We start from the raw sequence: 25,195 nt of genomic DNA, 5'->3' as shown, positions 1-25,195 counted from the left end.
CCAATTGTCTTGTCTTTCTATTATGACATTAAATTTCATCTGAAAAACTTTGTCAGAAAGTAGTGGTATCAATATTTCTAATTTTACCTTGATTGTAATAGTAGACTCCTTGTCATAATCTTGTACACCTTGAAATCTTTCGAAAGTCGGATCAGTCACATAGTCTATTGGAATATGAACTGTCAATCCATCAAAATGAACAATAATAGTTTGATTGTTTGTTTCATTATTTAAATTTGGAGGTGTGTTACAGACAGCTAAAGTATCGTCTGGAACATCGCAAGGTTTATCCTAAAAACCAAATAATGAATGTTATATATGTTTATAATTCTAAATATATTGTTTTAAAATAGTTATTCAAAAATATAACAGATGATTTTAATGTTTCGCTGTATCGACTATCAATTATGAACGCGATCGAATTCGTGACTTGTTTCTTTCAGACGATCTATCTCATAGTATTTCTAAGGTATTGTTTTTAATTAGGGTCCTACTTCTAATGTACAAAGGAATAACATATATTATATAATGTGACAACTGAAATATAACTATAGCATGTATAGGTCTTGACACGGCATCCAGATTGTATACACTTGTAATATCTGTCGTTTTTTTGTCCAGAATGTTTACACACTTAAAAGACTGCTTTAGAATAGTAGGCAGAAGAAAGCTTCTTCCACATGATACTCCTTGTTGTGTTCCGTATTGGCTTCATGTGTATTGCAGCGTGTTTTTCTCCAATTTTGTCTGTTTTCAACCATATTAGAATAACAGAAAGTCGATAGAGATTTTTTTTGTCTCCCAAAGTATTCAATTATAGTTCATTACTTAACAGTTTCAAAATGAACTACTATATGATGCTTTAGAATATATCAATATATATTAAAACTAGAGGTATAAACAGGCAATCATAACGTCATTTTCACTGATTTTGTTAGACCAAGATAGTTATTAACTTAATTTTCGTTTATAATACACTTAATGTTATCTTCGTTTATGCGTGTCAATCTTGTACTTACCACTTTTTCAACAGTGATATTCTCTACATTATTGAATCCTTCCCCACGAATTGTAAATGTTGAACCTCCACTAAAAAATAAAATCAAAGCAAAATAATATACAGTGTCTGAGTAAAAAGTTGATGAACCAGGGATATGTCAAAGAACGTCTCGTCCTATTTCTAAAAAAGTTCATCGGAAGGTACTAAGACCTTGTTGATGAATATTCCGTATCAACTTCACAAATAATACATGGTCTTGGTGTATAGAGTCTGCGTACTGATGTTGTTTATCATCTTAACAACGTGTTTGATTGTTCTTTCATTTGTCTTTGTTCTATTATTAATATTACTTTTACTGTTGGATTGTTTTATGTGATATCCATTTAACGTGGCCCGGTACTTATACATCCCGTCAATGTGTTTGTATTGTCTTTTCTTTTTTGCTGGTGTGTTTTATATATGCGACTTTTTGTGTTCCTTTGGTTCTTATAGCGTGAATCTGTACTTTAAAAGATCCCGTCAGTATGATATTGTTCTATTTTGGAATTTTGGATCCTCAATGCTCTTCAACTTTGTACTTGTACTTGTACTTTATAAATATTTCGAATTGAGCGTCACTGATGAGTCTCATGTAGATGGAACGCGCGTCTGGCGTACTAAATTATAATCCTGGTACTTTTGAGAACTATTATGTCATTATGATATATTTCTATTATGAATTCCAAAATACGTTGAACCACAAACGTCAGAATCATTCAATCGCGTAGTGCTACTGGAATTAACTATTTGTTGATTCTTATAAATTCTATATAACTACTGAACTATTTTAAATCTCGGTCTAATAAATAATAAATTTATTATTACATACTTTTGATTTTTTAACCCTGTATGCTAACATTGCCTATGTGAATTTTTTAAATTGTTTGTGTGTACATTGAACGACAAATATATGTGGCGTATAAAGTTTTCTGATGTCAGACACGCAAATCAATGAATGTGTTTGTAGATAGATGTTTTTGTGTACTGTTAAATTCTGCCTTTTAAAATTGTTACACGATGATGACTGCAGTACTCATATTTTGACTATTTTATTTATTGTGTCTGTTTAGTTCACGCATCATTGTAAATATAACGGAATTTGATGAGACTGTCATCAAAGTGAGAGGGTTAGAGCTATTAAAACAGGTTTAATCCACCATTTTCTACATTTGAAAATGCCTGTACCAAGTCAGGAATATGACAGTTCTTGTCCATTCGTTTTTGATGTGTTTTGTTATTTGATTTTGCCATGTGATTATGGACTTTCCGAATTGATTTTCCTCTAAGTTCAGTATTTTTTGTGATTTTACTTTATACAAGTTATCATAGTTTTTTAAAGAAAGTTTTAAAATGTTTGTGATTTAAATCCAAACCATATAGTTGTATCTCTTATTCCAGGATGAAAGGCAGATGTGGTACATACACACACAGAAAATCTATTGAACATCAAATTTAAAGCAAAATCTTTGGCTTCACATCCATTTTAACCATATTTGATTACTTTCATAATTAATTCGTTCCTTATTACAATATTTATTTTCACTCATACCTCTGTAATGACTTTTGCGGTTCATTTGAAATATTAAATGTTGGATCCGGTAAATATCGGAACGTTTCATTCAACGTCAAATTTGTCAAATCATCAATCACAACCTGTAGACGAGTCATATTTCGAGGTTCTTCAGATTGGCCAGTCTTGCACTTGATGATTGGTTCATTGAGGGCAGTTGGTAAATTACTGTAATAAAAATTTAAAACGTGAACATTTCGTATTACTCAGGTTATTTTTTAATTTCAAAAGGTTAATGAGATTGAGAATCAAATTATGAATGATAAAAATGCATATCATAGTAACAAAAATTTTCTTCAATTATATATAACCAACATTATGTAGACACTAACTGACATTTAAAGTCATACATTAGTGATTGTTATGATAACTTCAGAACAAAAAGTCTAGTTTTAAATATGATACTATTGTAAAATGTATGTATGTAGTTTATTTTATATTGTTTTTTTTTTATTTTCATTTATTCTATCTACAAATACATTCCGGACAGCAATATTTTCAGTCTTGACTGTAACCATAAATTATCTGTTCTTTTCAAAAGTCATTACACTACTTTAACATAAACAAACGAACACCAATGATTTAACAGTCAAGCAATGTGATAATGTTCATATGTTATACCACTGCAATTAGTTAAAATTGAACAAATTAGTAATCTCATAAAAAAGAATATGATTGACAGTTATGACTCAAAATCTTTAATCTGGAAATTGGATCGTTTGTTTTCTTTAACGCTAATTTTTCTTTAAATATTTTTGTCAGTCGTCATACGGTTGTTTTAATAGTCTACTATATTGCCTGGCTTTTTCTTACTGTGAAGCAAGTGTTAAGATATTGTGTAGAACACCAACGCCAATATGTGCCTGGTGGATGGTTATCGTAATGGCAATTTTATCCTTTTTACCAACTAATATGTGATAAATAATGTGTCCATAAAAAAATGAGTACATAATGAAAATTCACGTATCTCTGTTTATACAAAAAGTCTGCCTCTGTAGAGCTTTTCTGGAAATTGGTTTAAAACTAGCTACGGGTGTATAAAAACAGAACTCGTGGAGAGACAAACGATCAAAACAAACCAAACAAACCGATAATACCAATAAGAACTGAGAGTTACTTGGAACTGTATCTTACTCAGAGTTAAACAAAATGCAAAATATTATTTGAGAAATGTAATAGATATGTCAAACTATTTTAGACCAATAAACTACTATACCTGCATTCTATACAAATCTCATTGTTACAAAACGAAATATTGTACCGATTGCGTCCTTCAAAAGCAATATTTTGACCACTTATCGTTACAGTTGTACCCCCAGATACAATACCTTTCGTTGGTTTAACATTAACGATCATAGGTCTCTGAAACAGAGAAAAGCTTAATAATTATACATGGTATATCAGACATTTTCATTGGTGTTTTTGATTTGTATTTAGTAATCGTCAATGAAAACGATATAGAAAAAGATAAAACAATATTCGAAAGAATTCATCTTGTTTTTAAATCTCTGAGATGTATAGTATGTAAGTATGTATGCATGCATGTATGTATTTATCTAAGATTTTAACTCCTTAAGGCAAAGTTGGCCTTACGCGAATTTCAATATACTTCTCTAAGTTTTGGCGATATCAAGTGTCAAGTATTCAGTTATTGTAAATTATTGGTTGTAAACATTTCAGTTTGAACGTTTCTGATGATGATATTGAAAAGCACTTTAAATACATCAAATTATTAAAATGTTGTACTTTTTGGAAGGTGTTGACCTTCGTGTAAATATATATCTGTTATTCTAATTCAAATTTGGGGGGAATTCCGTACAATTTAAAATAAAATTATTATGCATCTTTAAGACATGTTAAGTATTGTTAAAACTACAATGTATTAGGCCTTTTTCCTTTTTTCTATAAAATACCTTAAAGCTGAAGTATGTAGTATTTGAGTCGCTGAAACTATTTGAATTTACTGAAACGAATAACCCCTTCGCCTGTGGGATATTACCTTCTCCGATAATACAAGTCAACCTATGCAAAGAGATAAAATGAAAAAAGTACGTCAAGGGGTACATTTATGCAAAATTAAAGTATACTTAATACTTATATACTAAATACTCAAAAACCGTTTCATTTTGGGATTGTGGTCATAATAAACAATATGATTGTGTATTTATCCTGTTGTTAACCAACTTTGTAACAAACCCCACTCCGCATCGTATAATATTCCCATAATGAACTGGTGTTGAGGTACTAGTTTACTTGTTCTGTGTTAATGATTAAGTGTATTGGTTTTCGATTCTTTGTTTATTTCGAGCACCAATCACCAAGACTCACATTTTATTGTTGTACATTTTGGTTATGTTAGTTTCATTAAATTGTTTATTACAATGTCCTAGCATTGGAATCATGATTTGCAGTCAGAAAAAAATGTTAAAGAAACTAATAAAGAAGGTGTTATACCAAGTAGCAAGACGAAAGCCACCTCCAACTATCAGAAATTGGCTCTTACGGAGGTTAAACGTATTGTGATAAAGGTTCCATTATCTCATCCTGCACTGGAGGCGAACTTAATTTTTTACTCACAATAAAAATACTGAATGGAAAATGTGTAGCAGTTATTTAATGCATAAAATGTCTTTTTTGAAGCCCCTTATTTCCTTATCCAGCCAGAAAACAGTATCAGAATGGTCTTAATAATTGCCCGGCATAAAATGATTTTCCGGACAAGGCATGCATATATCTTTGTCGACCTGTTAAATTTCGTCTGAGCTTTCAAGGATTCGACATGACATTGAGTTATGTAGAAATAAATTCTCAGTTACAATGTTCATGCAGTCTTGGTACACGATCACTTTTCATGTCACTAACCTGAATAATTACAGTTACAACATCGAATAATGTTGATTCCATATCACTGGAATGAATGCAGCCTAGTTTTATTACAAATTCAAAAAGTGAAACATGATCTCTACAAAATCATTAATAGTGGATTGTTTCTAAGAACCCCAACTGTTTCGGTTCAAGTGTGACAAATACATAAAATTGAAATTGTGATATATTTCAGATGTTTAACCAATTTATTATCTTATTTGTAACTTCAAAAAGTAAATTAGGTCGACTGATGTATTATAAAACAGTTTAAATTGACGGCCTTTTCTAAATTGTTACACCTTTACTGCATGGAAAATAAAATTTAGTAAAATTCAGCATAAACTTATACCTTTAAAGTGTACTAGTGTTAAGTGTAAAAGGGGGTCGAAAGCTACCAGCTGAGGGGCGGTCAAACTCATAGATCGAAGATAAACTGACATCGCCATGAAAAAGAAAAAGACAAACGACAAATAATAATACACAAGACACATCATAGAAAATTAAAGAACTTTAGAGAGCTCCCTCACATTCCCCCACACCCTCACATTGTCACTGGACAAACAAAATAACTGTAAGAAAATAAAATGTAATCATAATTTTCTGTCGATACCCACATCTACAAAGTATGTCCTTATAATGTAAAAAAAATCATGTGATTCTGTTGTGAGGACTTTTGATGACAAACTGTTGCAGTAGTATATTGAGGCAAATAAGTTAAATGGAGAGTAACTCCCAGATTAAAACCTGAATCATAATTTCCTGTCGATATGCACATGGACACAATATCTCCTTATTCTCTACAAAGATTCGTGAAATTCTGTTGTGTGGTTTTGAAGAGTTGCGATGACAAACTGTTACAGTAGTATATTGAAGCAAATAAGTTCAAAGGGGCGTTACTCCTAGAAAAAACTTGGAGTATATATATAGTATGTCCTTATTACCTACAAAGTGTAATAAAATTGTTTGGTGTGCTTACGATGTTTGTATATTTCAACTTGTACGATTCGCTCGTGTATGTAACAATGTTTTCGATGCGAGGTTTGGCATGCCACAAAACCAGATTCAACCCACCATTTTTTCCTAAAAAAATGTCCTGTACCAAGTCAGGAATATGGCCATTGTTATATTATAGTTCGTTTCTGTGTGTGTTACAATTTAACGTTGCGTCGTTTGTTTTCTCTTATTTTTGAGTGTAAATTGACATTGCGATAAGACGTGTCACGGTACTTGTCTATCCCAAATTCATGTATTTGGTTTTGATGTTATATTTGTTATTCTCGTGGGATTTTGTCTGATGCTTGGTCCGTTTCTGTGTGTGTTAGTTACATTGTAGTGTTGTGACGTTGTTCTCTTATATTTATGCGTTTCCGTCAGTTTTAGTTTGTTACCCCGTTTTTGTTTTTTGTCCATGGATTTATGAGTTTGAACAGCGGTATACTACTGTTGCCTTTATTTAACGAGAGAAATTTATATATTACTGAAAATTATTACACCAGGGTTTTCGATATCACATCCTAGTCAAAACATTTACTAAATTTTATCATCGGTATAAGGATATCATTCAAAAATATAGCTCAACATGCAGACTTCTTATACGTTCAGATATTTCACATCCAATTTTTTATGGAAATATTCTTTATAAAGCACAAAGGTGTCAGTATTCACCTCAAAAACTAACAAAACCTTTGAATAGACTTATTAAGAAGGGATATAGTTACAATACTGTTGTCACGTCATTAAAGATTGCATATTTTGGCGTTAATATTGATTCACTTATAGGGTCTTTGCATCGGAACTAAACAGATTTATTAAAAAACGAGTTGTTGGCATGACACGGGTTATGTTCTTCTCATATATGTTATGATGGTATGATACTAAACCCCTAACGGGAAGGATTGTGCCTGATGTTCATATGATGAAATCACAAACATGTTTAACCCCGCCGCATTTTTGCACTTGTCCAAAGTCAGGAGCCTCTGGCCTTTGTTAGTCTTGTATTATTTTAATTTTAGTTTCTTGTGTATAATTTGGAAATTAGTATGGCGTTCATTATCACTAAACTAGTATATATTTGTTAAGGGGACAGCTGAAGGACGCCTCCGGGTGCGGGAATTTCTCGCTACATTGAAGACCTGTTGGTGACCTTCTGCTGTTGTTTTTTTCTATGGGCGGGTTGTTGTTTCTTTGGCACATTCCCCATTTCCATTCTCAATTTTATTTCATAGGGTTGCGATGACAAACTGTTGCAGTAGTATAATGTGGCAAAAAACATCAAAGGAGCGTAACTCCTAGAAATAATTTGAATTTTAATTTCCTGTTGATATGCACATCTACATAAGATGTCCTTATTATCTAAAACGGTGTCCAGAAATTCTGTTGTGTGGTTTCAAAGAAGTTGTGATGACAATAACAAGACTGATGTACTGACGGGCGAACGGACAGACAGAATGATGGACGGACGGGCGAGTCAAACACATTATACTCTCCGCTACTTTATTGCGTAGGGTGTAACTAAGCATATTCGTATCTACTAAATTAGTTTTCAAACACTTTTTAGAAAATGGATTAATTATGAGAGTTCTATTCATACACAGCAGTAAAGTCTTCGATGAAAGTTGATTTATGTTAATTGAGACCGTTTTAAACGTCATTGCACCACATTTAAATTTAAAACAAACATTGTTTTGTAGTTAAATAATCGATTGACATTTTGTTACAATATTTTTGTTTTGTGTATATGCAGAACATATTTGTTTTACCTAGTGTCGGGTTTTATAACTGTAATGTTGTGACATTGTACTCCACTTATTGCAACAACAATATTATCAGTAACATTTCCAATGTATTTTCCAGTTATTGTCACAACTGTACCACCATAAACCGGTCCACTGGATGGATTCACCTATTTGATACAAAATACAACAGTCATATAGAAAAGGCCGTCAGGTCTTACTGATTGCAACCATTCGATCACTTTACAAAGGGATACATATATAATTCAACAAGTGTATATATATCAAGATCTAGTTAACATTAATTGATTTCGATAAACAAAGACTTAATAAATTTCCTTGCCTGTAGTGAATATATAGGGTCTAGATGTTTGATCAGAATTGTAGATCTTTTTATACCTACGTCTATTTTGTATACGGTTGAAAGTGCATCGTTATCAATTCATCGGTGTTAATAAATGCGAGTGTGGCAATATAGTATACTTGTTCAAACGCATACAAACAAAATGTTGTGATTTTACATCTATTTTTTTTATATATAAATACTATGACTCCAATGAAACATACCATTTACAATTACTAAGTTGTTTCAGTAAAAAGCTTTCATTTGCCTTTTATATCTCAAAAATGAAGACCAAACAAATTTTGTACATCGGATATTTTCCTTATGTCGTAACTACATGTACAATCCCGTTCCCTTTTCACGAATACGACCTACCGAAGTATACTTTTTACCTTTATTTGTGACATTTTTACCACTTTCGCCTGGTTTTTTTTTCACACATCATTATCAATATTATTATATTTGACGCGACTGTCGTACAAGAAAGAGGATGAGCGTTGTAAAACAAGGTTCAATCCACCATTTTCTATATTTGAAAATGCCTGTACTAAGTCAAGAATATGACAGATGTTGTCTATTCGTTTTTGATGTGTTTTGACATTTGATTTTGCCATGTGATTAGGGAATTTCCAATTGAATTTTCCTCGGAGTTCAGTATTTTATTGATTTTACATTTTTGTAAACAATGTACATGATAATTATACAATTAATTACTGAAGTATTATTATAACTTAAACCATTTGCAGAAATCTATGACACAAAGCTCTTTGTGAAATTTCAAAATGATCAGTAATCTTTAGCCAGACATTTTTTTAACTGCATTTAAGGAGACTTAAGGATACAAAAAAATCAACAAAAATTGAAATATTTGTTTTTTCATTATAAATTTTATTTATTACACTATTAGTTGTTACTTTATAATATGGTACAAAAATCAACGAAAAAGATAAGTTCGTTTCGATCCCAGATGACTTTTTAAATGTTTATATCATTGAAAAATCGCCAAATTTTCTCCCTTTGGTGAAAAAATGCCATTTAATGGCATTAAAATTGAAATAACTTTTTTAACTCATCGATGATCTATAATCTTTATAATTTTATTCCAATGAACTGTACTTAAACTAAACTATTTTAAAATTTAAGCGATTTCTATGATTTAGTTCTTTTTATTTCGATTTTGCCTTTTTTCTCCTATTATAAAGATATAGGAAGATGTGGTGTGATTGCCATTGAGACAACTCTCCATCCAAATAACAATTTATAATAGTAAACCATTATAGATCAATGTACGGCCTTCAACACTGAGCCTTGGCTCACACCGAACAACAAGCTATAAAGGGCCCTAAAATTACTAGTGAAAAACCATTCAAACGGGAAAAAAGTTGAACAGAAAGAAATACCTTAACAAAAATGCATGCTTCTATCAAAGTCAGATTGTGAGCCCCATATCTTTATCTAATTTTTCCATTTGGTATGAGAAAAAAATTATTTATAGAAAAAAAATAGCGAAATCCTATATTCAATAAAAAAAAAAAATGATTTAGACCCGCGAACCCCCTTATTCATTGATGTCAATGCCAGGTGATATCAATTGATGCAATATCAACGTTTCAATAAGTGTCAGTCGACCAATCAGTGTTTTCCATCTACTTGCTGCTCCGTTAAAATGTTGAACCTTTTTGCTTTCGGAGATAATCGGAACAGATTGAGGAATTTACCTTGAACAATTAAGCATTTATCATGCTCATGTTTTATTTAAATAATATTAATTTTAAAAAATGAAGCACATTACTCAATTTTTGTAAAAATTGATTTATTTGCTTAAGACAAATTTAACATATCATTCAGTTTCCCTTATTTAGTTAAACAAAGTTACATGTCTGACAGAGCATAAACGTATGAACTTGATTGTAATCTTTCAATGTTCACAGTCTTTGAAATGCTATATATTGTTAAAACTTTAACATTGTATCATGATTTTGTGATAGAGATTAGATTTGAAAATATGCTATTTATAGTTACCAATCTGAAATTGCGCCCTGCCTATCCAAATCACTTAATATAATTTATAAATGCATGAAATGTTTCATATTGTGAACCAAGTCTGTAAATTCTTCCAATACACCAAAGATCATCCCTTGCGTTTAGTGGGATTTAGATGTGTGAGTGAAATGGAACTGTTTAAAATCTTTTGCAGAATATTCTTACCTTGATGTTCTGTGGAAGACAAACCACGAACGTGTCATTGACGACACAATCAACATCTGAAACACACAAACCACTAAAAGTTGAGACGTTTTGTTATTATGGACTTTCAAATTTGTGTTTTTTTTTGGATTTCAGATTTTTTTAATTTTACTCTATTGTCATATTATAGAGTTTTCCTTGTCGCAATCTTTTTTTGGAATCTAAAACAAGAATAAGATTAAAAACAAGAAACACCTAAAAATTGTCTCCATGTTCATCAAATGATTAAATAAAGGGACTTAACTCAACAACGGGATAAATGAAGCCAGCAAATTCAAGTTTTATAAAATACAGAGATTTCTCAATTGACTATCATAATTTCAAAATAGTTTGTAGTTGAAGAAGTCAGAGAAGTAGGGACATGACTATTTCCAGTGTATTTAGGCATGTTACAAATTTCTTGCCTAAAGATATACCAACATGTTTAACCCCGCCGCAATCTTGCGCCTGTCCCAAGTCAGGTGCCTCTGGCCTTTGTTAGTCTTGTGATTTTTATGCCCCCCCCCTACGATAGTAGAGGGGCATTATGTTTTCTGGTCTGTGGCTCTGTCCGTCCGTCCGTTGTACCGTCCGTTCGTCCGTCCGTTCGTTCGTTCGTTCGTCCCGCTTCAGGTTAAAGTTTTTGGTCAATATAGTTTTTGATGAAGCTGAAGTTTAATCAACTTGAAACTTAGTACACATGTTGTTTATGATATGATCTTTTTAATTTTAAAGCCAAATTAAAGTTTTGACCCCAATTTCACGGTCCATTGAACATAGAAAATAAAAGTGGGAGTTTCAGGTTCAAGTTTTTGGTCAAGGTAGTTTTTGATGAAGCTGAAGTCCAATCAACTTGAAACTTAGTACACGTGTTGCTTATGATATGATCTTTCTAATTTTAGTGCAAAATTAAAGTTTTTTGACCCCAATTTCAAAGTGGGAGTTTCAGGTTAAAGTTTTTGGTCAAGGTAGTCTTTGATAAAATTAAAGTCAAATCAACTTGAAACTTATGTTCCCTATAGTACAATCTTTTCTAATTTTAATGCCGAATTAGATTTTTACCCTATTTCACGGTCCATGGAACATGGAAAATGATTGAGTGGGGCATCCGTGTACTTTGGACACATTCTTGTTAATTTTAGTTCCTTGTGTATAATTCGGAGTTTAGTATGACGTCCAGTATCACTAAACTATTATACATTTTGTTTAAGGGGCCATCTGAGGGACGACTCAGGGTGCGAGAGTTTCTCGCTACATTGAAGACTTATTGGTGGCCTTCGGCTGTTGTCTGCTCTATGGACGGGTTGTTGTCGCTTTGACACATTCCCCATTTCCTTTCTCAATTTTAAGTATTAAAATAAATAAATTTGAATTTGGAATTTAAATGTTTCTCGTATAATATGACAACACATTTACTCAACAGGTCTATATTGTCAAAGCATAGCAATTGTTAATGAATTGCAATAGTTTTTACATAGTCGATTTATTCGTGTGTTCAAACAATTATTTGTTTTAAATATTGATTTCACGTTATCGAGGTTTACTGTTTTAACGTACGCTTTTATCAATATTGACTAATTGTAACATAAACAGAAAATGTTTTAATCGCCACGCGATCAAACTTTCACATCGGTTAAAGCCTCGGTTATTCCTCTCCCTGCTAACTCTAGGAACAAAAAACTGTTAAAACAGCAGCCATTATGAATATTTTAATCGGATAATTGAAATTCACTGTAAATCTATATGGAGCTATCAATTTTTAGAACGATGGGACTTTTTTTTGTAGGAACAACCCAGACGTTCCAACGAAATGCATTTTTTGTAATAGTAGGAGGCTACTACTTACCCTAATTAAACTGCCAACTACACTTTAATTATATCTTGTTAGCTAATTTTTGTCGTGTTTTTACATAATTAAACACTCGTTGTTTCTAATGTGGATTTTACAAAATACAAACAAATATGTGCGTATGATTCGTATAAAGATATTATATTATATAGTTTTAGCAGACAACAATATCGAGGTATCTTAAATTAAGTTTAATGTCCAATTAACTGTTACATCAATTGGTCTGGTTGCTCTTCACGCTACACTTATGCACATGACGAGTTTGATTTTATCATTAACTTCATAGCTATAAATTAAGAATAACAATATAAGTAGTGCATGCTTATTTTCTTATTCACAGGATTGTTAAAGTATTGATCTTATGCATATTTTACATCTACATACAAACAATAATCTCTTAACTTCAAATAAAAATATAAGAATTAAATACTAAAATGACTGAGTGCCGAGGCTCGGACTTTAAAACTGATAATTCAACTATCTCGATTGGATAAATCCAATAAGCCACTGGTATCAATTTAATTATCTATATTTATCTTTTTTTGAGTATAGTATAAAACAAATATATTGACTTCTCAACTCTAAACGCTAGTATCTAAAATTCTAAACTGAAAGACAGATCGAAAGAATAAATAGTGTTTTGTTTCGTTTATACATGTAAGAAATGGCAGATGTGGATACTCATAATCTTGCGACAAAAGGGGTGGTTTCAACATTGCAGCATACGCAGCGACGGCATATGTAGTATATTTCTTCCAATTGATACAATTATTATTTTTTTTTTATTCCTATCATTATTTATTGATAGATGATAACAACTCACAAATAAACTATTGAAACCAGGGGTCAAAGTTGCAAAATTGAAGCATCCTGTCGAAAGTTTTACGGCCGCCAACACATGCAGGATGATATGTCTGTACCACAGATTACTACGGATATGTTCAAAAAATAAAACGAACAACTTATAAATGTCATTCAACCGAAAATCTTTTCATGATTCAGGAAACATAAAGCCATGGCGTTGTCAGTTTGTTTTAGATTTATGAGTTTGACTGTCCCTTTGGCATCTTTCGTCCCTCTTTTAAGGCGAAATCGGTTCAGGTAAAGAGATGTGTAAAAACGGTAAGAGCTGTATGACCTAACAGGACCTTAATAGAACAAACATTCTTCAGGTCAACTTTGTCTGGTCATCATACTCATAAATCTTGTCCCCTTTTTCTAAACTGTGATGTTGCTGAATGGTACCAGTCACCGAATGCGTATTTATACAACGGTGTATTTCCATGATTTGTTTACTTTTTTAACAAATGAATTTTTAATGTCTGCTTGATTTCTTATGTTTTGGTCAACGATTTAAAACCTCAACTTGATGTAGAAATATCTTGAGAGTTTTCAATTCGATTGTAATCCGACAACAAAAAAAAAAACGTTAAGATAAAGCACATTTACCTGTATGACTTGTATATACATATTATGTTGGTTTGTTTTGCATCTTTGTTTCATACCTGTTTCACATTTACTGCCTATCCATCCACTCTCACATCCAAATTTACAAATTCCTGTGTCTAGGTCACATGGTCCCCTGCAGTTTTGAGGGCACGTTTCATTACAAAGTAGACCATAGGAACTACGAGGACAACCTAAAAATAAACGCTTTCAAGATATAAAAAGGATTAAGTTCTAGTACGCTTCTAATAGTTGTGTAATTGTTTGCTGAATTTAAGTGACAATTATGTTTTAAATCGCCAGGCTAGAAGGTCATGTCAGCCTATATAAGCTAAACTGAATATAAATCAATGCATAGACGTTGATAAGAACTACAATGTACTTTCTATGCTCAAGAAGGACAACAGTAGTTTGTCGACTGAAGCAAAAAACTAGAAGCATATAAGTAGAACTCTCAACAGAGCAATTCATTCAGAATTATCACAGACAATTAAGAAAATATGAATCGCATTGTTATTAAAACGATGTTGATGTCAATAAACAAGATAGCATGTGTTGTGAGTACAGCTGTTTATATTGCAAGTTTGATTTTGAATTCGATATGTGAATTTTGTGTTTATCGGTATAAACTTTTATTTTGTGATCATTAGATTACAACCAAACTAAATATTATAGATGTAAACATAATATTTACAGTCACGGTTCTACAATTTGTCGATACCTATATCTTGTCAATGCAAATGGTCATGTTTTTTCTCACTGACTGTTAATGACGTTTTATTCACTATATCCATTGGATGTTCAATCTTTAACAAATAGGTCAAAATTGCATATCAGTCGTCCTTTTGGCAATTTGTTCAAGGGTTTAATATATTTTACTCTATTGCTGCTACCTTGAAGGAACTATTCGTTTCGGGATGTCAACTCGGGGAATGATAATTACTAATCGTGTATTCGATGTTTTAACTGAGCAAAACTCAAGTACTAGCACGAAAACATATTTATAAAATTGAAACACCTTTAATAATGTTTTTTTATGCATTATGGGTAGTTATCTTATGAGCAATTAACCATCTACACAATTCTTGAGGATTAGATAATAGTCCCAGCAATTATATACATATTAGTTAATACTTCATTTACTACACTTGCTCATTAAGTAAAAAATAATTTTTACATTAATAATTAAATAAACCTATTGAAAAATAAATTTTATCAAGTCAGATCAGTTCAAACAACAGTAACATGTTGTAATCGTAATGAAAATGCTTATCATTTAAATAAAAACAAGGTGTGTTGATTAGAAGTCAATGGTGCGTTTGTATCCAGAAAGTTATTTTCAGGAAAAAGAGGATGATGTCCTTACCGGAAAACTATTATTCGAGTATTCAAATCGTATTCGGTAGTCGGTGCTATCTAGCGATATTTGAGTACTCGTTGAGATTTAAATTTTTTTTTCGATAATGTAAAAGTTTGTTATGAAATTCTAAATGAGGCAGCTATACATATTATCTTTTTCCCACTAAGCAAGACGAAAGTCTGGAAATGTGTTTGTGCAAACACATGTATCTGGTAAAAGCCATCAAGACCTAGACTTCATATTGTATTATTCAAGATTCACCATGTTTTTCCGAAAAAAATGGAAGAGTGATTGTTTTCATACTACACACATGTACAGGTAGACATATAATCCAAAATGACAGTTCACCTTTTCAAAAACAAAAAAAGAGTACTTCCTAAGTGAAATATCCATGAACTTATAATGAAAGCCAAAACGGAGACCATGAAATGCCCTGTTACGAAATGTTTTTATTGTGGAAACTTGTCTAGCCCTGGTCTCGGTGGCTTAATTCAATGAAGATGAGTCACTGAAACCAGGGATGTACTATTGTGGAAAACTATCTTGCCATAGATCATGAGATTTCTTAGTTAAAAAACTGGTTCAGAAAAAAAATTTCAGAAATAAATCCATTTCATTAAACGTTGTTTAGACTAACCGGCAAACATGTAATAGTCACATTTTCCGATTCGTCTAAAGATAAAAAGATGTCTAATAAAACCTTTTTAAGGGGTTTCCTACCAATTATAATATTTTCTATGCTTTTATGCTATTTTGATAATAATACTCACCAAAAATTCCAATTTCACATATTTCAGATAAAGAATTTTCATCCTGTCGTGGAAATACATAAATAAGATATCGGAAAACAGCACGTGTTGTAATCAGAGTGGGTGGCGACGACTCGTTGTTGTATAAAACAGTTTTATGTTCCGACAAATCACTTGAGTTTGATGCATAAATAGTATGGTTACCACTAATGGCAGTGTTTACTAAAACGATAAATATTTAAGTTTATAAATTAGCTGAAGATATAGAAAATTTTTGTACATTATACGGTGGCTGGATGTGGCAATTTCTTTGTTTCGTTTGCGTTTTTTTTGTGTTTTTTGGGGGGGTTTTTGTTAGTTTTTATATGTTTTTCCGTTTTTATTTCTGCATAAAAAGTCATCCGCGAACTCATTGGTATGAATATATATTAGAATGATATAGCTGCTTAAATCGATAGAACCCCCAAGTTCGCAAAACAAATCTAAACAATGAAAAAAGAAAAAAAAGACCGTTTTATTCATGCTGAAATTAAAAAACATTGAGATGTAGTGCATAGGACTTTAAGACAGCAACTCTGCGATACATTTTGTAAATGATAAATCTTGAAGACAACATATAGTTTAGTTTACTCTATACACGGTTCAATACTGCATTTACAAAAGTTTACGATCTTGTGCATGTTTCTAACCAGATTTTACAGAAAAACACATTAATAAGTATTAATCGTATAAGTATCGTTTTACACTAGTAATTTTGGGGCCCTTTATAGCTTGTTGTTCGGTGTGAGCCAAAGCTTCGCGTTGAAGGCCGTACATTGACCTATAATAGTTTACTTTTATAAATTGTTATTTGGATGGAGAGTTGTCTCTTTGGCAATCACACCACATCTTCCTATATCTATTAAGTATATCTAATAATACCAATACAAATAATTGTTCATCCTAAAAAAGAACCCAGACACAGTGATTACACAACAAAAGTTGTTTTGTGTACATAGATCGAGTAAATAAACCCAAAGAGATATCAAAGATTATCGAACCACATTTGTTGGCTTAATTAAAATACGCTAATCAAATGTTATATACAAATATATCATGCTTACAAGGGGTATTTGCCAAAAATACCGGTTGAGAGGTACAAATTTCCAGAGCCGTTAGGCGAGGGAAATTTGATTACCTCGAAACCGGTATTTTTGGCAAATACCCCTTGTAAGCATGATATAATTGTTTAATTCCACCGAATGTTCCACCTCAGAAAGTTTATTATAATCAGGTATCATATGAAATTTCGACTTGAATGTATAATTTTTGTATACACTGTAGCTGTGCTCTTTGCGCAGTCAAATTGCATTGACTGTATAATCATTTCTTATCATTTTTTTATGTACAGTCACTGACTGTATATATATATCTCCCTTTTTATGATAATTAGCTGGTTCTCGGCTGACTACTTCACTTTGTTTATCAGTTTCAGTGAAGCGTAATACAAGTGGATTCCAGTTTTATGTGACCGTTTGACAATTTGTTTCCGTGAGTTTTATTTATGACATCATTCCAGGAATTTTTACGTCATTCGCTCCAAATTCAATAATGATACTTTTTATCCTAAATATTTCATCTGAAACCATATATTTAGAATGACCATGAATTTGTCATATTAGAATAGAAATAATTCATTGAGTTATTTTTAGACATGGTATTCCCCATCTGCCATGGTATTTGCTAGGGTATTTCCCATCTGCCATGGTATTTGCTAGCAAATACCCCGGCACATGGAATTCCCTAATGGCAAATAACCCGGCAGAGGAAAGAAAATCTCAATATATAGAAATTGGTGAAAAATACCATGTTTCTCATCCAATCAAAATACAGTATTATTACATAAGGTGGAATTATATGAAAAATACCACTTCTTGTTCAACGCATAAATGAACTTCAAGATACAATTAACATACGCGCTTCTTTAAAACGGTGCAGAGAAATACGTTTTGCATAAAGTATTCAATCCTTAATTCACATCTGAGGTATATTGAACATGTTGAATATTTTACATCTTCGTTATTTTGTATTTTTACCTGAGGAATCATAAAATGCAATTCTAACAACACTTTAAAGGTGTTGGAAAAACAATTAATTAAAAAAATTAAGACCTTTTTAATACAAAAATCTTATTGAAATATAAGTTTAATAAAACAATAAATGAAATTGAATTTATACCAAGAAAATGCACATCGTTCTAATTACAGTGTTACAGAACAAGCAGGACTTTATCGAATTTTATATCTGAAGACGTAAGAGACGTCCGAGGATCCTATATATTTGGTATTTGACTGTATGCCATTATTAATGTTTTAAACGAACAGCAACTTTTACTCATTTAACTTTAACACTATCAAACATAGATCATATAGATGTAAAAAAAAAAAAGGGTACAGCATCAGGTCGTATGTAAGCAAAACATCTATAACGACATTCTGGTAAGTTCTACTTGACAATCGCTCAGTAAAAAATAGCACCAGTTAACGGCTTCGTCAAGTCCACGTGTGAGTAAGATCATTTGTATTTCTTACCTTAACTGTACTAATGACAGCAGGTCAAATTACACATCCACAATAATTATCTTTATCACATATTTGTTACGAATACGTTGGGTTTTGCATATGCAATAACCTCAAAATTGCCCGGGGCAAAAAAGACGATATTGATATTGTGCCCTGATTCCAAATGACGTCACGTCATCGCGTCCTTAACGACACTTTTGTGATGCAAAATTTAAAATTTTGCCTGTTATGTTTTATTAAATTGTAATAATTGAACTTTGTGTCTCTATTCTGCAGAACTTAGATATGTGATCAATAGATTATAACATGTCTTTTCCATATTGGCCCTGGTATCATCCCTCGACCCATATCGGCCCTCGGCTAAAGCCTCGAGGCCGATATGGGAGTCTCGGGATGATACCAGAGCCAATATGGAAAAGGCCATGTTATAATCTATACATACGTGTTATACAATTTGATGAATTCTGACTCGTCACAGCAAACATGTGCATATTTAAACGTAAATGTGTTTTGTTATACTAGTAGGCAGAACCTGCTGTTGTTCTATTGTTGAAGACTGCATGTTGCCCATTACCTGTCTTGTATATTTGTGTCATTGTATTGCTATCTGATAGACATATACTATAATATGCATTTAATTACATTGAAACTGGTTCTGTTCTTTTTATTTATAATCTCATGTTTGTACTGTGAAAGGCAAACACAACAAAACGTTATGATAATATAAAATAATTTCTACAAGGAAATGACTGTACCAAGTCAATCTCCACGAAAACAGTCAATCTTATAACTCACTGTAAATGATGACTACTACAAAGCATACATATTTAGTTCGGCTATTAATTATTATAATGAGAAATACCATTGAGATGAAGATAAATCTCATTCACGATGCTAGTTTCGTTGATGTCAACCACTATCCGTTCTGTAGATGGCTGTATTTTGACGCATGACTTTTTATCTCCATCATTGACTAAACTATCCTGATCAATGAAAATTTGATTAAACATAACTGAACTGTTGAATGCCATGTTATCTGCAATAAAACAAAAATAAAACACTGGATTACTGTTCTTCTGATTTATATGTAGGGTGATACTGATGACAAATATAGAGATGATCTTAATCTAAAGATACATACTATTGCATTAGCAGCTTATATATTCTGACAAAAATTGAAAAAAAAGAAAACGCCTATAAAGCATAAGGAGAAATGAAGTACATAATGGATATATTTGTTTATCTTTGGATAGTATATTTATTTTCAATTGTTTAAAAGAGTTAGGACGAGATATTACAACTCTTAAATTAAAATCAAACTGACAATGCAATTGCAAACAACAAGAAAAGACTTTCCTAGCGGAGTTGTAGAAAACATTGTTTCCGTATTTATGTCAGCTATGATTCGGATTAATGGTTTGTCTATGAATCAATTAAGGAAAAAAACAATTATTCTTGTATGTGTCTGAATATGAATGAAATATTTGCAACTGGAATTAGAAAATCCATCCATTCACCATGAATGGAGATTATCAAGAAGTACAGTGATATTGTTAACGACATTGAAAATGTAGTTCTGTATTCACCATAGTACACTTGCATAATCTTAATTATGGTAAAGTAATTGAGAAGGGCTCTGTTTTACTATGCTGTGAAGTATTAGAACTGAAGACTTAAAAACAACTGAAAAGATAACGAACAGCAACATAAGAGTTAATTTTAACTAAGGTAACTGTACAATATAGAATCTAAATTTGTATTTGCTCAATTAAATTCTTTCTTGTATCACTTGATGGAAAACTACTAAACGTAGTGTTTTTGCTTAGGGAAAAAATGGTTTGATTACATTAGGGTTTAGGGTAGACACAAACATAATGTGGCTGAGTTTTTGCAGGCGCCTAACTCTTATTTTAACATGTACGTCATTGTACGAAAATGGCATATAAAGGCAACAGTAGTATACCGCTGTTCAAAACTCATAAATCCATGGACAAAAAACAAAATCGGGGTATCAAACTAAAACCGAGGGAAACACATTAAATATAAGAGGAGAACAACGACACAACACTAAAATGTAACACACACAGAAACGGACCAAGCATCAGACAAAATCCCACGAGAATAACAAATATAACATCAAAATCAAATACATAAATTTGGGATAGACAAGTACCGTGACACGTCTTATCGCAATGTGAAATTACACTAAAAAATAAGAGAAAACAAACGACGCAACGCATTTATTACACATTATCATTGTTCTGTTAAAGGCTTCTCACTATAAATATAATTTTAAGTAATACATGTAGTAATCGAAACTAAGATAATGCCAATTTTGCCTCTGGAGCCTCTTTAACTTTCTGAAAATAGCATTTACTGTAATATTGTTAAAACAATCATATGTAAGTATTTATAGGCATGATAAGTTCAACTAATATTATTAATATTATGACGATTTTATGTGCATTCCATATATTTATAAATCGTGTACGGATTTTTCGTGTACATCTTTGCTTTAATTCTAAAAATGAAATAGTAGTGGATATGTTTATTAATTGATAAGTTCAGCATGCTCTTGAATAATGCAAACTCTCACACAAATTTTAGAGATCGCCTTTTTCTTATTTTTGTCTCGGCTTCGATAATTAATATTAATTTATATATAAATAAAAGATTGAAGTTATAACTGTTGGTATAACAAACTACAAACATCTACAGTCTAGTAAAACTTACGTTTGTCACAATTAGGTCCTGTTCGATTTCCATTACAACCATCTGTACAAATTGCCGGTTTTTCACAATTGCTTCTCAAACAGTTTTTATCGTGGCATCCTCCCCATATACAGGAACCATTTCCAGGGAAACAGGACTGACTTATACAACTTTCTGCACAAGAGATCTCGCAGTTACTCCCCCAAAACGTACTTGGACAACCTTTAAGTAAACAGTAAACATTATTTTTTAATTTCTTATGCTTTCGGAAGAGATATAAATGTTCTTGTGCTCTTCTAAAAAATCCTGCCCAGTATGTTCTACAGGTTGCATAACACTCTTTGGCTTTGTTTATGTAACCATATTAATGAAGCCTTATTTGTTCAAATTTTTCATAAGAAAATGGGAGCAAAACATCTCTCTCGTTCACTTGATTTGACAGTGTTACTTTATCAGCAGTACTTGGAAAAAGGAATAAACTAGTCATGACATGTTTAACAGGAGCCTGATGTTCAGTGATTGTCGTTTGTTGATGCGGTTCATAAGTATTTCTTTTTTTATATATGGATCCAACCACACTAGTTATTTTTGGGGTCTTTATAGCTAGCTGTTCCGTGTTAGCCAAGGCTCTTCAGACCGTACTTTGACCTATAATAGTTTACTTTACAAATGGTGACTTGGATGGATAGTTGTCTCATAGGCACTCATACCACATCTTTTTATATCTAATTAGACGAGTAAATCTTTTAAATTTAGGCTTGATTTAGGCTACTGCATTTCTTAAGATTCATAAACAGATTTGAAATACATTTCTCAGAACCAACAAGGCCATATAAAACCTATAAAACACCAATAATTAGAAATGTAAAAGTTGTGGGTTATTAGTGAAATACAGAGAGAATCTGATGTAATGGGCATTCGATTCAGATGATATGTTTAAATAATGAATGAACACGATGCAACCATGTAAAGTATTCAACACGAATCCTTGACTCACACCAAACCGCAAGCTATAAAGGACTTCAAAAATGTCTAGTGTAAACGGAAAAAACAACAGTCTTAAATATGCAAAAAAAAAAAAAAAACAACCAAAAAAAAAACGAGAAACACTTGTGAACTAAATCAACAAACGACTACCACTGAACAATAGGTTCATCACTTAGGAAAGGTTAAGACCGTTCTGGTATATTAAATAAAGTTTAATGGCATTTGGATAAGGCAAACTAAAAATTCAGCATTTCTTTGGTTTATAAAGAGGCATAATTCATGAATGGTAAAAGAGATACAGCCCAATGCAATTTCGAACTTGATATGTGTTTAGTGGTAAAAAAACATTGTGTATAAGTATAGTTTTATAACGTTTGGATGAGGCAAAATAAAGTTAGGGACTGGAAACGCACTTTTTTTTTCATGGGGATAACTAAAAGTGAAGCCCACTAATTTCGCACTTTCTGTGTTTTGTGGTAAAAATATTGTGTAAGAGTTTTTTAAACATTTATTTCAGGCAAACTTGAGTTGGAAAACAAGAGAGACGGACAACGGTTACACCTAATATCTTCTCCATAAACTCTGTGTATTCTTATATATCATCAGAACGTAACTATAAACACAATAAATCCATAAGACTACTAGGGGTGAATATACTGATTTCGACAATAGAGATGTGTATCGATGTATACAGTATGTCGTTAGATTAGATAAGAAATTAATGCATTAAGCAGACTACCAAAGAGCTGTTATCAGCACTGTGGGTTACTACCTGCATGATGTAAAATTTCACAACGTATAACAAAAGGTTTAATCAAAGCACCAAACAATGAATCCGTTAATTGAAGAAAAAGAGAGAAAAACTAAACACAATAAAACAACACCTACCATTAATGGCAACGTAACATAATTCAATACTAGGTTCATATGTCTGAGATATTTCATCAGATCCGGTATCATCGTAATAAATGACATATTTTCCAATTTTATTACAAGGAATCGTCTGAGAGATATTTGGATAAGGTACTCCCTGAGCCTCTTTATAACATACATGACCAACAGGTGGAATAGTTGATGATGCATTGGTTACAAATAACTGAAATCCATCCATTCGATATGCATCTGTAATGTTTAAAGTAAATCCATTTTATTTTATGGCTGTATGCAAAAAAGTCAACACTTTTATTATTTGAAGGTTTGTAGAGGAGAAAAATTAAACGCATTTTCGAGCCATGCAGGATCTTTCTACTAGTATTATGCTATAAATCATCTATCAATTTGTCCTTTTCCCGTTGGTGTTAATGTAAATCCTTCTATCATTCTTACTTGTACTGATTGGGGACTTGTAGAATCTCCTGGATGTAACAAAGTACAACCTTATCACAATCAGATTTTAGTCAAATTCATAAAGGGATTTCATGTTACTAGCTGCAGGAATGGGCTGATTAAAAAAAGTTAATTGTTTGAATGCAATTACAAATTCTAATTTGAGTGATGAGATGTATAGTCATGATTCATGTAACATTATTAATGCAAATGAGGCAATATCTTAACACATTGAAATGTTAACATATGTAAATGTAATTCATTTCTAATATAAAGACAAGACGCTCCAAGGAGTCTAATTCTGAAATAATATGCAATAACTCCGTTTGGCGATTTAACAAGAACTGAACAAACACAATAAAACTCAAAATTTAGTTTGGGATACTTAATTATGAGAAGGTCTAGTCTTGATCCAATAACCGTTATAAAGTCATTCATTGTAAGTCTCAAGTAAGTGAACTAGAATGTTTTTCAATTGACATTTAAACTCAGTGGAGCAAGTTTAACTCAGTACACAATTAGTATTAAATGATGAAATACTCGGAAGGCAAGATATATCCCCGGTAAATGATGAAATACTCGGAAGGCAGGATGTCAAATTTGCAAGAAGTGAATAAGAAAAGTTGAAACTCTCATTTACATGTACCTGAAATTTTAAAAGTAAAAGAATCAAAAGACCAATGGTTACAACTAAAGGCTCTCATTTTCACTCAATATTCTTAATTTTTGCTAAAAACACAAAAAGGATATTAAAATCCCGATTTAAGGTCAATCAGTATTATAAAGAGTCACGGTCTACTAGCTTTATCAGCACAATTTGACTTGTTGGGAGACCGTGTCTTGCTGATCATTTTTGTGATTAATTATGTTCATTGGTCTATTATAATTTTATAAAAAAATAACGTAGATACCCAAATGATCTGATTCATTCAGTGTAAGTTTCGATACCATTGCTTCTGTAATTTCAAAGAGAAGATTTTTAAAGTAAACAATCATAATCTTGGTAAACTTATCGATGCTGTAAATAAACAAATTCTAAGAGGTAACTAATTCAACACTGTTATTTGACCAATGAATATTGTGTTTATTGGTATTGATATTGATTTTGTTATCAGTTGATTAAAAGCAAACTTAATACAATCTATAATACTAAAATAATGTTGTCAGCCGTCATGGGGTAAAAACGACAAATCAAAGAATTCAACTTTATATATAGCTAATATAGGACAATGGTGTAGATTAAAAATTACACGACACCAGACCCTTTTGTTTTCCATATAATTTATATTGCCAATAATTTTGCGGGTCAAATCCGATACCGATACCCATAGTATCTTCACCTGTGACCTATTACCTTATCTGTATGTTCCGCATCTCACAGGCGCACCACCAAACGGTGTATTTAGGATTTTGCTATATACACGGGTCAG

The 25,195-nt window shown here is 31.9% G+C and overlaps 1 protein-coding gene across 1 annotated transcript in view; it reads right to left on the bottom strand.

The window, feature by feature from the left end:
* The window catches only part of LOC143080564 (plexin A3-like), a 42,922-nt gene extending 23,152 nt beyond the window's left edge, over positions 1-19,770 (bottom strand). Inside the window, exons 1-10 of the mRNA XM_076256471.1 lie at positions 19,603-19,770; positions 16,201-16,401; positions 14,130-14,264; positions 10,758-10,813; positions 8,234-8,376; positions 4,523-4,631; positions 3,826-3,971; positions 2,589-2,777; positions 1,020-1,089; positions 88-291 (exon numbers count right to left, since the gene is read on the bottom strand). Coding sequence (XP_076112586.1) covers positions 88-291; positions 1,020-1,089; positions 2,589-2,777; positions 3,826-3,971; positions 4,523-4,631; positions 8,234-8,376; positions 10,758-10,813; positions 14,130-14,264; positions 16,201-16,401; positions 19,603-19,750 — 1,401 coding nt within the window. The 5' untranslated portion in view covers positions 19,751-19,770. The remainder of the gene's footprint in view (positions 1-87; positions 292-1,019; positions 1,090-2,588; positions 2,778-3,825; positions 3,972-4,522; positions 4,632-8,233; positions 8,377-10,757; positions 10,814-14,129; positions 14,265-16,200; positions 16,402-19,602) is intronic.
* Between the last annotated feature and the right edge of the window lie 5,425 nt (positions 19,771-25,195).

The sequence above is a fragment of the Mytilus galloprovincialis genome, chromosome 1, assembly GCF_965363235.1.
Source record: "Mytilus galloprovincialis chromosome 1, xbMytGall1.hap1.1, whole genome shotgun sequence".
NCBI lineage: Eukaryota > Metazoa > Mollusca > Bivalvia > Mytilida > Mytilidae > Mytilus > Mytilus galloprovincialis.
The sequence above is the reverse complement of the archived record's forward strand: the minus strand, read 5'-3'. Positions and strand labels throughout refer to the sequence as shown.